Source organism: Budorcas taxicolor, chromosome 10 (assembly GCF_023091745.1).
Source record: "Budorcas taxicolor isolate Tak-1 chromosome 10, Takin1.1, whole genome shotgun sequence".
Taxonomy (NCBI): domain Eukaryota; kingdom Metazoa; phylum Chordata; class Mammalia; order Artiodactyla; family Bovidae; genus Budorcas; species Budorcas taxicolor.
Genome location: NC_068919.1, coordinates 28,510,612 through 28,524,125, shown reverse-complemented (window position 1 = coordinate 28,524,125; position 13,514 = coordinate 28,510,612). Strand labels below are relative to the sequence as shown.

At 43.1% G+C, this 13,514-nt stretch overlaps 1 protein-coding gene across 1 annotated transcript in view; it reads left to right on the top strand.

Annotated features, from left to right (window-relative positions):
• LOC128054398 (rho GTPase-activating protein 11A-like) overlaps positions 1-6,184 on the top strand; it is a 78,346-nt gene extending 72,162 nt beyond the window's left edge. The window contains exon 14 of the mRNA XM_052647030.1: positions 6,089-6,184. Coding sequence (XP_052502990.1) covers positions 6,089-6,184 — 96 coding nt within the window. The remainder of the gene's footprint in view (positions 1-6,088) is intronic.
• Positions 6,185-13,514: the final 7,330 nt, after the last annotated feature.

Sequence of the window (13,514 nt, the reverse complement as noted above, 5' to 3'; positions counted from 1 at the left end):
AGTCCTGCATGGGGGCGAGGGTGAATAGTGGTCCCTAGTGATAACTGTGCCTAGAAAGTCTGCCCTTGGTTTCTGTGATGTCTTCTCCAGGCTCTAGCATGTAATTTCTAGTGGCACACCAAGTTCTTTTTTAATCTTGTTAGTCTGTATCGGAGTATAGCTATTACTGTACAATGTTGTGATAGTGTCAGGTAGACACCAGAGGGACTCAGCCATACATATACATGTATCCATTCTGCCCAAAACTCCCCTCCCATCCAGGCTGCCACATAACATTGAGCAGAGTTCATGTGCTGTGCAGTAGGTCCTTGTTGGTTATTCATATAAATATAGCAGTGTGTACATGACCTTCCCAAACTCCCTAACTATCCCTTCCCCCCATCTCTTCCCCCATCCTTTCCCATTGGACAAGCTTAATTTTTTTTTTAACTTTAAACTTATTTTGTATTGGAGTACAGGTATGACTATACAATCTTGCGATTGTTCCAGGTGGACAGCAAAGGGACTCAGCCATACATATACATGTGTACATTCTTCCCCAAACTCCCCTCCCATCCAGGCTGCCACATAACACTAAGCAGAGTTCCCTGGGCTATACAGTGAGTCCTTTGGTTATTCATCTGGCACAGTAAGTTTTGTGGCAAATCCACCACCATCATTGCACTCACAAAAAAGTCAATTGCATCCCACCCGTGGGTGTAGATAGGGATGTGGGGAGTACAGGAGTGATGTGTCCTTCCTCAAAGGATCTATAGGCCACTGGAGGAAACTGCCCACAAATCCATCCACATCAATTACATAAAAACTCAAACCAAGAACCAGGAAGTGTTGAACTGCCTGCTCCAGGCAATAATTTTGAAGACATGTCGGGGCAAAAGATGACATGAACAAATCTCATTCCTTCTGCGTACTTTTTTCTCTTGGTCCAGCCAGACTGATGTAAAAATCCACTAGGTCCATTTTATTTGTTTACTGACTGGAATTTGGAGGGTTAGTTCTTCACCATCCCAGGGCTGCCCGAGGTGCTGTTCATTTAGCTACTACAGTGATTCCTCTTGTAAAGCTGATGTCACTTGACTTTGGGCTTCCAGTGTATTTGATGGTGTTGAGACTGAACAAGTGGCCGGTGGTTGGTGCCTTTTTAGACAAAAGTGCCAGGCCACCTGCCATTTAAAAGCAAAATTTTGGCAGCACTGAACAGCATGTGGGATCTTAGTTCCCCCACCAGGCATTGAACCTGTGCCCCTCCCACAACCCGCTTCTGCCTACAACATTGGCAGCATGGAGTCTCAATCACTGGATCACCAGGGAAGTCCCACCTGCTTTTTTTTTTTTTTTAAAATCAGATTTTAAGTTAAAGTCTGCTTGTTCCATAATAAAATGCTGCCAGATAGTAACCATCTTAGTTAAAATATACAAACCAAACTGTACATGCAAGGCCACTGACTATTTATTTAGACGAGGGAGTACCTGGATCCTGGCAAAATTGGGGAGTTTGGACAGTAGTCATTGAGGCCTTTCTGAATAGTTTTGCCAGATCTAGTCAGAATGCTTGAAGAGGTGTAGGTTTTGTGGACTCAGCATTAATTCCTCAGGCCCCCAAAATGAAAAGTTCCAAGCCCCTGTGCTGCCTGACAAAATACGGAAGACCCATGGCCAGTTCTCTATTCAAGAAGCAAAGTTTTGCTTTGGAAACAGATGTTCAGAGAGTTAATGGGGTTATTCAGAGATTTTTCTTGGATGATTACAGTTTCCAGTGGTAGATGGTGGCAGGGAAGGTCTGAAGGGTGTAATGTGATCTTGAGAGAACATCAAGAAATTCTATTCCAGGAGTTCAGAATACACATAATTTACCAGTAAGATGGCTTGAATGTCTCCCCATGGTGCAATAAGGACATTTCCAAATAAGAACAGTGACCATACTGAAATGGGTGTCTTAGCATGAAGCTTTAATTGTCTCTGCTGCCTGACTCACTATTCCTCCTGGGCTGCCTTGGTTAATGACTGCAGGTCATGATTTAGGTCATTTTTGTATGAGACCAGTGACGACCAAAACTCAGTTTGGCTAGCACACATGTTATAAAGGATTTTATTTTGGCTTCATCTTACTCCACATAGGAAAGCCTGAGAATTTATGAAAATAGGGTCGCTTTGACCCAGAGGTATCAAGTTCTTCCTATTCTCAGACATCTACAAAGATCCGTGCTCATGCCATAAACCAGGGGCCTCTCAGGTCTGGAGGAGAAACAGAATTTACCTTCCCTGTCATCAGACCTCAGATTATGTTCCCATCTTGATTGATGACTTTGACCGCTCCCTCCGGTATACAAATCAATATGAAGAAATTATGGGCTTGCTATTGTGAAAAATCAGGGCTTCCTCCAGTGATGCTCAGCATCTGCTCTGGGTTTCCAGAGGTCATCAGAGGCAAGGGTCCAATCCCAGTGGTTCTATCAGTTGTGAAATAGCAACTCTGTAACCTAGCCAGTCTCTCACCCAAGGGAAAAGGTAAATATCTAAGTGCCTTGAGTTCTTCAGAAGGTATTTAAAACCAAGTATCATCACTATTGGGCTTCCCTGGTGGCTTAGTGGTAAAGAATATGCCTGCTGATGCAGGAGACGAGGATTCGATCCCTGGGTCAGGAAGATCCCCTGAAGGAGGAAATGGCAACCCACTCCAGTATTCTTGCCTGGGAAATTCCATGAACAGAGGAGCCTAGCAGGCTACAGTCCATGGGGTCACCAAAAAGTCAGACACAACTGAGAAACTGAGCATGCACACACATCATCATTATTAACCTTGTATGTAGGATTCAGTACTCAGACATTTACCAAAGAAGCTCAAGTGATTGCTCCTTTTACTTTCCCATTAATTCAGTTCCTTCATTCCCTGCTTCATCTGTTGTGGCCTAGGTCTGGGCAGAAGGACTTGCTCTCATGACAGTCCCTTATCAGAACAGCTTCTCCCCAGAATTACAACAGAGCCTTGGGTGGTTTTATGTATCTTTCTAAATTTGCTCAAATCTAGTTGAATTCCTAGTTGCTTCAAGAAGAAAAGGTCAATAAATGACCTTTTAAATGGCAACATATTTTTAATTCTTGGGAGGTATCTTATTAATATTTGAGATCTGCTATTTATCTTATTTAAAGAGTTTGTCAACCTTTTATTTCTATATTTGATAAACATGACTGTCATGAAGGGATACATGTATATGTATGACTGAGTCCCTTTGCTCACCACCTGAAACTATCACAGTATTGTTAATCAGCTATATGTCGATATCAAATTTTTTAAATGCTCAAAAATCATATTAAAGAACATAGCTTAGAAAAAATATTTTTAAATTAATATTTCATATCCTTTTAAATCATTAGAAATTTCAGAATATGTTTTTACTAAGAAAAAATAAAAAATATTTATAGTGCTGAATGTACTTTTTCTGTCCATATGTGCTCCACCTAGCTAGAGATTCTGAAATGATTCTCTGGGTTAAGCCAGGCCATTCTAGTTGACAATTCCTAATATAAAAAAGTAATTATTTAAATATTTTAAATATGCTTCCCAGCAAAGTACTGTTATTTGGTGACATACCACTTTTCAGATCAATGAGAACATTGCATACTTTGTAATTCTCAGCTTGTTTGTGATGCATTTTTGCAGGACACGTTGGGCCTTTCCTCATTCATACTTTTACCTATCAGAATGTGGAAGTACATTTTTAAATACTAAACTCAGTTTCCAGGCCTTCTATTTAGGAGAACATCTGCTCAAAAGTCATAGCAGACAACGTCCCATGGGCAAGAGAGACCCCCTGTGAAATGCCTCCATTCATCCGTGGGGCCTAGAGGTGCCATGGGATTGCAGATATATTGTAACGACAGTTTCTTTCTTATGTTTAATTATTGGAAGACAACTTCAATAAACAAATACCTTTCAAAACCTGAATTTTTGTCTGCTTGCTACATACTGTTATAAAACTCCAATTCCTAGTTTAAATCCAAACCTTAAAAAATAGATATAAAATAAAGAAGGAATGGAAAAACATTGACTCATTCAGAATACCAACAGATGAAAAGAATTTCAGACAGTGGAGTCTTGAGTCAAAAATAAAGGAGTTATGTAAATAAGTTTATTTGCACTTTTTTTTTTGATTCCACATATAAGTGATGTCATGTGTCATTTGTCTTTATGTGTCTGACTTGCTTGACTCAGTATGACAATCTCTAGGTTCATCCATGTTGCTGCAAATGGCATTCTTTTGTTCTTTTTATAGCTGAATAATATTCCATTGTATATATGTACCACACCTTCTTTATCCATTCCTCTGTTGATGGGTGTTTAGGTTGCTTCCATGTCCTGCTACTGTAAATAGTGCTGCAGTGAACTTTGGAGTGCATGTCTCTTTTCTAATTATGGTTTTCTCTGGGTATATGCCCAACAGTAGATTGCTGGATCATATGATAGTTCTATTTTTAGTTTTTTCAAAGAACCTCCATACTGTTCTCCATAGTGGATGTACCAATTTACGTTCCTATCAGCAGTGTAGGAGGGTTCCCTTTTTTCCATACCCTCTCCAGCATTTAGTGTTTGTAGATTTTTGAGGACCATTCTGACCGATGAGGTAATACTTCTGTAGTTTGGAGTCACAGATGTAGGAAACAGACTTACGGTTACCAGGGAACAAGGGGAGACAGAATAAATTGGGACTGACATATACACAATATGTGCCCCTGGTGGCCCAGCTGGTAAAGAATCCGCCTGCAATGTGGGAGACCTGGGTTCAATACCTGGGTTGAGAAGACCGCCTGGAGAAGGGAATGGCTACCCACTCCGGTATTCTTGGGCTTCCCTGGTGGCCCAGCTGGTAAAGAATCCGCCTGCAGTGTGGGAGACCTGGGTTCAATATCTGGGTTGAGAATACCCCCTGGAGAAGGGAATGGCTACCCACTCCAGTATTCTGGCCTGGAGAACTGCATGGATTGTATATTCCATGGGGTCACAAAGAATTGGACACAACTGAGCAATTTTCACTATACACATTACTATATATAAAATAAGTAAGTAGTAAGAACCTGCTATGTAGCACAGGAAATTCCACTCAGTACTCTGTAATGGCCTATATGGGAAGATAATCTTAAAAAATAAAAAAAAAGAGTGGATATATGTATTTGCTGTACACCTGAAGCTAAATTGTTTATCAGCTATATTATAATAAAAATTTTTAAAAATAAAATATCGCAATTTTATACATCCTAAAAAATAATAATAAATAAAGATGCTTTCTGTATAATTTCCTTTCCTTTGGCTTTTGAATTTGACTGAGAGAAGGTGACAGTGATAGCTAGAGCCCTTGATGAGTCCTTTTTAAGTGGAATGCTGCTTTGGAAGAGTCAGTCACAGCAGCAGGTAATCTGTGACCACTCTTCCCATTTGGCTCCATTCTGTCCTCTTCTTTAGAACATTCTTCTTGTAAAATGGTTTAATTCAGTTTGTATTCTCTCTTCTCTAAACCCATGGGATAATAATTCTGTTTCATGTGAGGCTTTGTATTTAAGTTAATAGTGAGGGTTTATTAGTAGGTTCACTTCAAATCTTTATTCCAAAACAGGGAGTGGGACCAAACTGCATCTGATAATGAGTTGTGTGAAACAGTTGTGTTAAAGACATAATTAGACACATCTGTCAGTCAGTGTTTTGGAGAAGGCAATGACACCCCACTCCAGTACTCTTGCCTGGAAAATCCCATGGATGGAGGAGCCTGGTGGGCTGCAGTCCATCGGGTCGCTAAGAGTCGGACACGACTGAGCGACTTCACTTTCACTTTTCACTTTCATGCATTGGAGAAGGAAATGGCAACCTACTCCAGTATTCTTGCCTGGAGAATCCCAGGGACGGGGGAGCCTGGTGGGCTGCCGTCTATGGGGTCGCAAAGAGTCGGACATGACTGAAGCGACTTAGCAGCAGCAGCAGCAGGCTCCACTGTTACCTAGTTAACCCAATAGGTGGGAAAGAGTTCTCGTTCACCTTTTCTGTGAGATGTCTGTATCTGTTATTCACGTATGATTCTAAACCATATATATTTTTCAGAGTGTCAATCCATATCTACAAGGACAGAGACTGGACAATGTTGTTGCAAAGAAGTCAGTCCCCCATTTTTCAGATGAAGATAAGGACCCAGAGTAAAGTGAAGACGCAGTGTGGAAATTCATGTGGCCTGCTATACCTCCTTGGCACTGCTTCTGCCCGTGTGTTGTTAGAGCCCCTGTGACGGGCAGCATGTTTCTAATTCAGATAAGTATGGATGAAAAGCAAACGTATTTTGGTACTGTGTTGTCCTTCGTGCCGATAGCTCTGCTTTCTGCTAAATTAGGGTGAGAGCCTTTTTTCCCCTTTAAGTGTGGATCTGCAATGAGCATTAAAATTGAATTGTATGTGTCAACAACAATAAAAAGCAAATGAATGAAACGTCCTCTGATTTCTTGCAATTTAAAATGGTGTTTTGGGTGGCACTGTTTTGGCCAAGACTATAAAAAACTGGCATTTGATTTTTATTATCCAGTTCAGTCAGCGCTTATGCACTGTTACACACCAGTAAAGGAAACAGTACCCAAGAGGAGGAGCTGACACATTTCACTTGGGTACATCTTAATAAGTGTGCAAGCACAGGTATGTGGATTTTTTTAAAATTTGAGGCTCTAAATTCTTAAAATTAAAAAAATTAATTTTAAAAATTAAATTTAGAGCATTATATGAATGATTGCTTACTAGGACAAAATCTTAAATATGATCTTATTTTAACAATACTGTGAAGTAAATATGGAGTCGGTATTATCAGTCCCATTTTACAGATGGTGGGACTGAGACTCAGCTTCCGTGAAAAGCTGAAAGTGGCACAGTCAACAAACAGGGACTACGGTCAACTGACTGTGAGTTGTTTTATTTACTCAGCAGAGTTTGGGTTTCTACCATGTGTCAGGCACAGAGCTGGGCTCTGGTGGGGGGTGGGGGCGGGGGGTGCACTGGGGACTCAGACTGACACCAGCAAAGTCCTCAGGCAGCAAAGCATCCAATCCGTGAGCTCCAGGTAGGTCAGTCAGCTCCACACTACTTTTAAATCTTGGAATACAGATGCAGACGTGCTTTCCTGCGTGTTTCTGAAGAGTTGTGCCCTCTTCTTTCAGCTGAGCCCTCCCAAGTGAGAAAATCAACTCAGAGAAAGGCTGGTGGGAATTAGTTCATTGGTGAGATTGTTTTTGTGCTCTTTATACCTCCTCACTGTACAGCTGTAAAGGAGATGATGGTTTCAGGCTTTGATATCATTGGCCTCAATTTCCTTTTCTATAGAAGGGAGATGACAGTGAGAAAGCACTCAGGGACAAAAATCATTCTTTTTTCTTTTTAAAAAATTTTTGACTGCACAACACAGCGTGTGAGATCTTAGCTCCCTGATTAGGGATCGATCCTGGGTCTCCTGCATCAGAAGCACAGAGTCTTAACCACTAGACTGCCAGGGACGTCCTAGAATGATCATTTTTCATTTTAATAAGTGAAAATGTGCTACGTGCTAAGTCGCTTCAGTCGTGTGTGACCCTTTGTGACCCTGTGGGCTTTAGCCTACCAGGCTCTTCTGTCCATGGAATTCTCCAGGTAAGAATACTGGAGTAGGTTGCCATGCCCTCCTCCAGGGGACCTTCCCAACCCAGGGGTCAAACTCACGTCTCCTGCATTGGCAGGCAGGTTCTTTACCATTAGCGCCACCTGGAAAGCTCTAATATTTTGATTGCTCAGTCGTGTCTGACTCTTTGTGACCCTGTGGACTGTATGTGGCCTACCAGGCTCTTCCATCCATGGGATTTTCCAGGCAAGAGTACTGGAGTGGGTTGCCATTTCCTTCTCCAGAGGGTCTTCCTGACCCACGGATCAAACCCGGTCTCCCACATTGTAAGCAGATGTTTTACCATCTGAGCCACCAGGGAAGTCCTAAGCTCTAATAAGTTATTATTAAATCTAAATGTCAATGACTTGTGTAACAGAAATAGCTTGTCCATATTTAGTTAGCACCTGAATCTGTTATTATCACTTATACAAATTAGGAGAGGTATTGGCCCCTGTTTCAGAGTAGGAAGCATTTTTCCTAGAGGGTTTCAGCAGGCAAATTCTCCACAATCCATAGCATCATTTCAAAAGCATCATTAACACCTGATTTTAAAAGATAATTCACTCACATTCTAGAGATGTTTAGAGCTGGGAGGGTCTAACCTAGGGATTCTGTGTTTCATAAGCATTTTAATTACAGTTTATAGCAGTTTCAGCTCTCTTAGAAAAAAGAAAAGACACCTTTTTTCCAAGATTGATCAGAAGGAAGGAAAGATGGCCAAAGACATATTCCGAGGTCAGGAGGAAGGAAGTATAAGTGAAGCAGGAGGAGGAGGTGGCTGTTTGACTCATTTGCCTTTCAAGGCCCCCCCCCTCCATTTTTTTTTGGCCTTTCCCTCTTTCCTAGGCTCCCTTGTCAGCTGACATCTGGCTGGGTCTAACATGAGGTGGCTGAGGGCAGAGTAGAAACTGAGAAAATGAAAGAAAACAAGATAATTCATTTTTGGGCCCAGTAGTTGCGTCTTCTCTGAGGCTCCATCTCCTGCCAGGTAAGCCTGGTCCCCCAGGGCACCAGTCATGTCACCTCTTCTCCTGGTCCCTGCAGCTAAGGAGGTCACGGTTTCTTCGTTAATCTCTGGTTTATTTCACCAACTCCTGTTTGGCTTCCCGGCCCTTCTATCACCTGTATAAACCATTTTCTATATTGAATTATTTCTGTGTGAATTCCTTAGGATATTTTCTATTTTCCCAACTGGTCCCTGACTGATACACTCATCCACAGGGCAATCAAAAATGAAGTAGTATGGAAAAAAATTTAGAACAACTCCTGTGGGGAACAGACAGGAGAGTTCTTAATCGTTCATGATTCACTTAGGGATATTGTTTAAACCGCACATTCTGATACAGTAATTCCAGAAGAGCCTTCTATTTTGCATTTGTTTAAATTCATAGACAGTGCTGTTGCTGCTGGCCCTCGAACAACATCTTGAGTGGCCCAGAAGTAGGGAATTAGAAAAAGGTGAAAGGCATGAACTGCTCTGAGAGCCCAGTTTAGTAACTTACTCTGCACTTGTAAGGAGCCTGTCAACATGGTTTATAACCTTATCCAGTCACTCTCAGCACCTTCAGGGGAAGAGCTGATAGGGTAGACATGAGAGTGAGCCCTCCTCAAACGATACATGTACAACATTAAGGAGTCAAGATTCTAAGACACGAGGAAAAGCGATCCTGAGATGCCCCATTGTAGACACGAGGCTCTGTGAAGGGTCAGGTTGGCTCAACTGATTGGAGAAATGTCAAAAGAATTATGGAAATGATGTGACCCGAAATAAGCTTCAATAGGTACAAAGGGGAATGAGAGGGAAACAGAAAAGAGTTAGCAGCCTGGGAGAAGCTGAGTTAGGATTCTCCGCAAAGGAAAAATTTCAAGTAACCGTGAATGATGTCTCTGTTGTGATGACTACAGCAAGTAGAGTTGAGTGGAGCTGACGATGAATAGGCTTGAAGTAGAAGGTCAGGGGAACCAAAGACAGAATCAGTAATGCAAGAGGTAAAGTCTTATAGGGAAGGTCAAGGGAGCAAGGTTCTGTACAAGGTCAAAGTTGTACACAGACTTGTAGATTGCAGGCTGAATCTGAGGTCAAAGAACCTCTGACACTCAGTGGGGTTCTGTGTGCCTATGCATATCTGGAGGGGTGCTTTTCCTCTTATGAGGGAGTTCCAGATTCTCAAAGGGATCTGTGACCCCCAAAACCTTAGAAATCAATGCTAAAATTAGTACTGTGAGCCACATTGGTTGTCACTGAGGAGCAGAAAAGTCTGTTGAGGAGCCCTTGAAAAAGGCAAGAGGGCGGAGTAAAACTTAGGGGGATTTCAAAAGGAAATGTCATGGCCAATAATCATCAATGCCCTCTAACCACCAGGTGAAAGACCAAAGAGTTAATTGCTAGTAGATCCATCAGGCCAGCAGCTCCTAAATCTACTGGTCAATCAGATCAAACAAGAGACAGATATTATGGGCCTCTAGACCCTAGTAATCTCACAATTGCCATAAAATTAAAGTAGACCAATACAAAATAATCCTGCACTTCCTCTGACACTTAAGAACTGTATCCTATTTAGCCAAACTCAGCCCTTTGGGAGTCATCAAGCACCTATTTAAGAGGGAAAGATGCTCCATCAGAGCATCAGAACTGCAAGGGGCACCTGGTGGGCTACTGGGTTCCTCACCACTTTGCAATCAACACCGCTGTCCATCAACTGCAGTGTTCTATGTTCAATAATCATTCAAGCACATACCAGGCAGGTGGTCCAGAGAATCTCTTTTCTTAGGGCCCCTCCAAGCAACAGTTTAAGAACCCCAGGACACTCCATCTGCTGAAGTCAGGTGGGAAGAGATTATTACATCCTTGTAGGCTCCTGTGACGTCTTGCTGCCACACAGCCTTGTTGGTAAAGCTTGGTTGTGCCTGACGTGTAGACACTTGCCTAGCTGGGTGGCTGACGCGGGGCTCCATGATTGGGATATGAAGGTAGAGTTCTCTCCATTCACAGTCATGGCTGCTTTCTAGAGCACAGTCGAGCTCTGAGAACATGTGGAGCTGCTCCAACACGCGCCACCCCGCCACGCTCTCCCCTGCTGTCTCCTCAAAGGGCCACACTAACACAGAGCAGCCCCGCCACAGCCTTTCCCAGGGTACTTAGATGCCCAAGAAGAGCCAGTGGCCCTTCTCCCTCTCACTTCTGTCTCTGCTGCAGATGGTATTCACACTCTGCCCCTAAACGCACAAGAGGCTGGCATCTGAAGCATGAGTGGGCGACTCCTCTGGCTCTTTATGAGAGTCTCTGCCTCCCCCACTGGACCCCTCTCTCAGCTCGCTTCTCCATGTTACCCCTAAAACTATCACCAGACGGGGCTCCCCCATACACTGTTGCCTCTCTCTCCCCTGCACTTTCATTGGGCACTTCGTTCGTAGTCTCTGGGGAGGGCATTCCTGTACCTCCACGTGTGAGGATGGCTGAGATTCTCTCCAGGGTTCTGTGATTCCATCCAAACATTTCATGAGCTGGGGCTGAGCCAGGTGGAGAGACACAAAGGATTTCTGAGCCCAAGGAGCTCACCATGTGGAGGGGCTGGTAGGAGGACCAGGGTCATGGCAGTGTCTGTGTAGGTATAATGAGGACCCAGAAGAGGGGCAGCTGACCCAGAGGGAAAGGGTCAGGAAAGGAAATCAGAAGGTTACACCCAAGCTGAGTCTCAAAAGAGTTTTTCAGGGCTTCCCTGGTGGTCAGTGGTTAGGGATCCACCTGCCAATGCAGGGGACTCAGGTTTGATCCCTGGTGTAGGAAGATTCCACATGCCACCGGGCAACTAAGCTCGCAGGCCTCGGCTACTGAAGCCTGCACACCTAGAGCCCATGCTCCACAACAAGAGAAGCTGCCACAAAAAAGTCCACTGTGACTGGAGAGGAGCCCCACCGTCCTCAGCTAGAGGAAGGCTGCACCAAAAATGAAGACCCAGCACAGCCATGAATAAATAAGTAGAATTTTTTTAAAGGAATATGTTTTTAATAAATTTTTAAAAAAAGAGTTCTTCAAAATCAAGAAGGAGGATGGAAGGGAGAATGTTTCAGGCAAAGGAGTGTATGTTCAAAATTACAGAGGAAAGTGAGGAGACAGTGCTTGGGAGAGCCCCGTCTGGTGATAGTGTTAGGGGCGACATGGAGAGAAGAGCTGAGAGAGGGGTCCAGTGGGGGAGGCAGAGACTGTCATAAAGAGCTAGAGGGGTCACACTAGAAAGGATGGATTTTATCCTGAAGGGTGAAAAATCTCAAGAGGATTTCATCAGAGGTGGGAACATTATAATTTTTTGTTTTAGAAAGATCACTGGCAGTAGTGTATCGACCAGGCCAAAGGCTGTTCAAGTTTCCAATCTACACAAGAAAAAAAAATAGGAGATGGTGGTAAGGGAGCTAAAAATGCTGAAATGTCAAGGCAAATAGAAATTCCAGGTCTTGTGAGCCCTGGGAGAGATTTGTAAAGCTAGGTGGACTCAGGACTGGGCGAGTGTATTATCGCCACCTCATTATGTCAGAATAGTCAAGACTCACTCGTAGAGAATATGAATTCCCACATATGGGGTAGATCTTCCCAGCAACTTTCACCTGGAAATACAGCCAGGTAGGAGGTCACTCTTTGCCCCAACATCAAGTAGTGTTGACTCTTTTATCACTCTTCTTAGGAGTGTGTCTCTAGGAGACCTCCACGTATTTCCGTTCAGTCCCTGTAACTGGGCATAATAATAATGAGTTACTATCTATGCAGAGCCGACAAAGGTCCATCTAGTCAAAGCTATGGTTTATCCAGTAGTCATGTATGGATGTGAGAGTTGGACCATAAAGAAATCTGAGCACTGAAGAATTGATGCTTTTGAACTGTGGTGTTGGAGAAGACACTTGAGAGTCCCTTGGACTGCAAGGAGATCAAACCAGTCAATCCTAAAGGAAAGCAGTCCTGAATATTCATTGGAAGGACTGACTAATGCTGAAGCGGAAGCTCCAATACTTTGACCACCTGGTGCAAAGAACCGACTCATTGGAAAAAGACCCTGATACTGGGAAAGACTGAAGGCAGGAGGAGAAGGGGACGACAGAGGATGAGATGGCTGGATGGCATCCCTGACTAGGTGGACATAAGTTTGGGCAAGCTCCGGGAATTGGTGATGGACAAGGAAGCCCGGCATACTGCAGTCCAAGGAGTCACAAGGAGTCGGACACAACTGAGCGACTGAACTGAACTATGTATGCAGAGCAGGTTATGTATGTGTGGATCATTTAATTCTCCCTTCTCACATTTTCTAGATGAAATAATTAAGGCAGAGACATTACATAACTTAGCCAAGACTCTGTAACTGTGGCAGAGCTGGAACTTGAATTTTGGTCTCTTGATCGCTACAATTAATACCCATCTTTGTACCACACTGCTAGCCAATACTTGTTGGTTTATGATGTGTCTGCCTCACTCGACTAAGTTATAAACTCTCTGAGGTCATGGACTGTGTCTCATTTTGCATTCTATCCTGGAACTTACATAGGGCCTGATAAACACAGTAACTGCTGAATGAATGACCATTATGAAATGTTTTAAAGAAGTCATGTGAGTTTGAATATCTTATAGTATGTGTAAAGAGGGAAGAATGAGAGAATTCCCTGGCAGCCCAATGCTTAGGACTTGGAACTTCCATTGCCGGGGCCCAGGTTCAATCTTTGGTCTGGAAACTAAGATCCTGCAAGCTCCACGGTGCAGCCAGGGCGGGAAAAAAGAAGATTACCGTTATTACTTCTTTATGTTGAGTTGACAGACTGACAATAAGTTGTGTATATGATCGTCAAGTTCTTTTAAATATCAGAAATAGAACC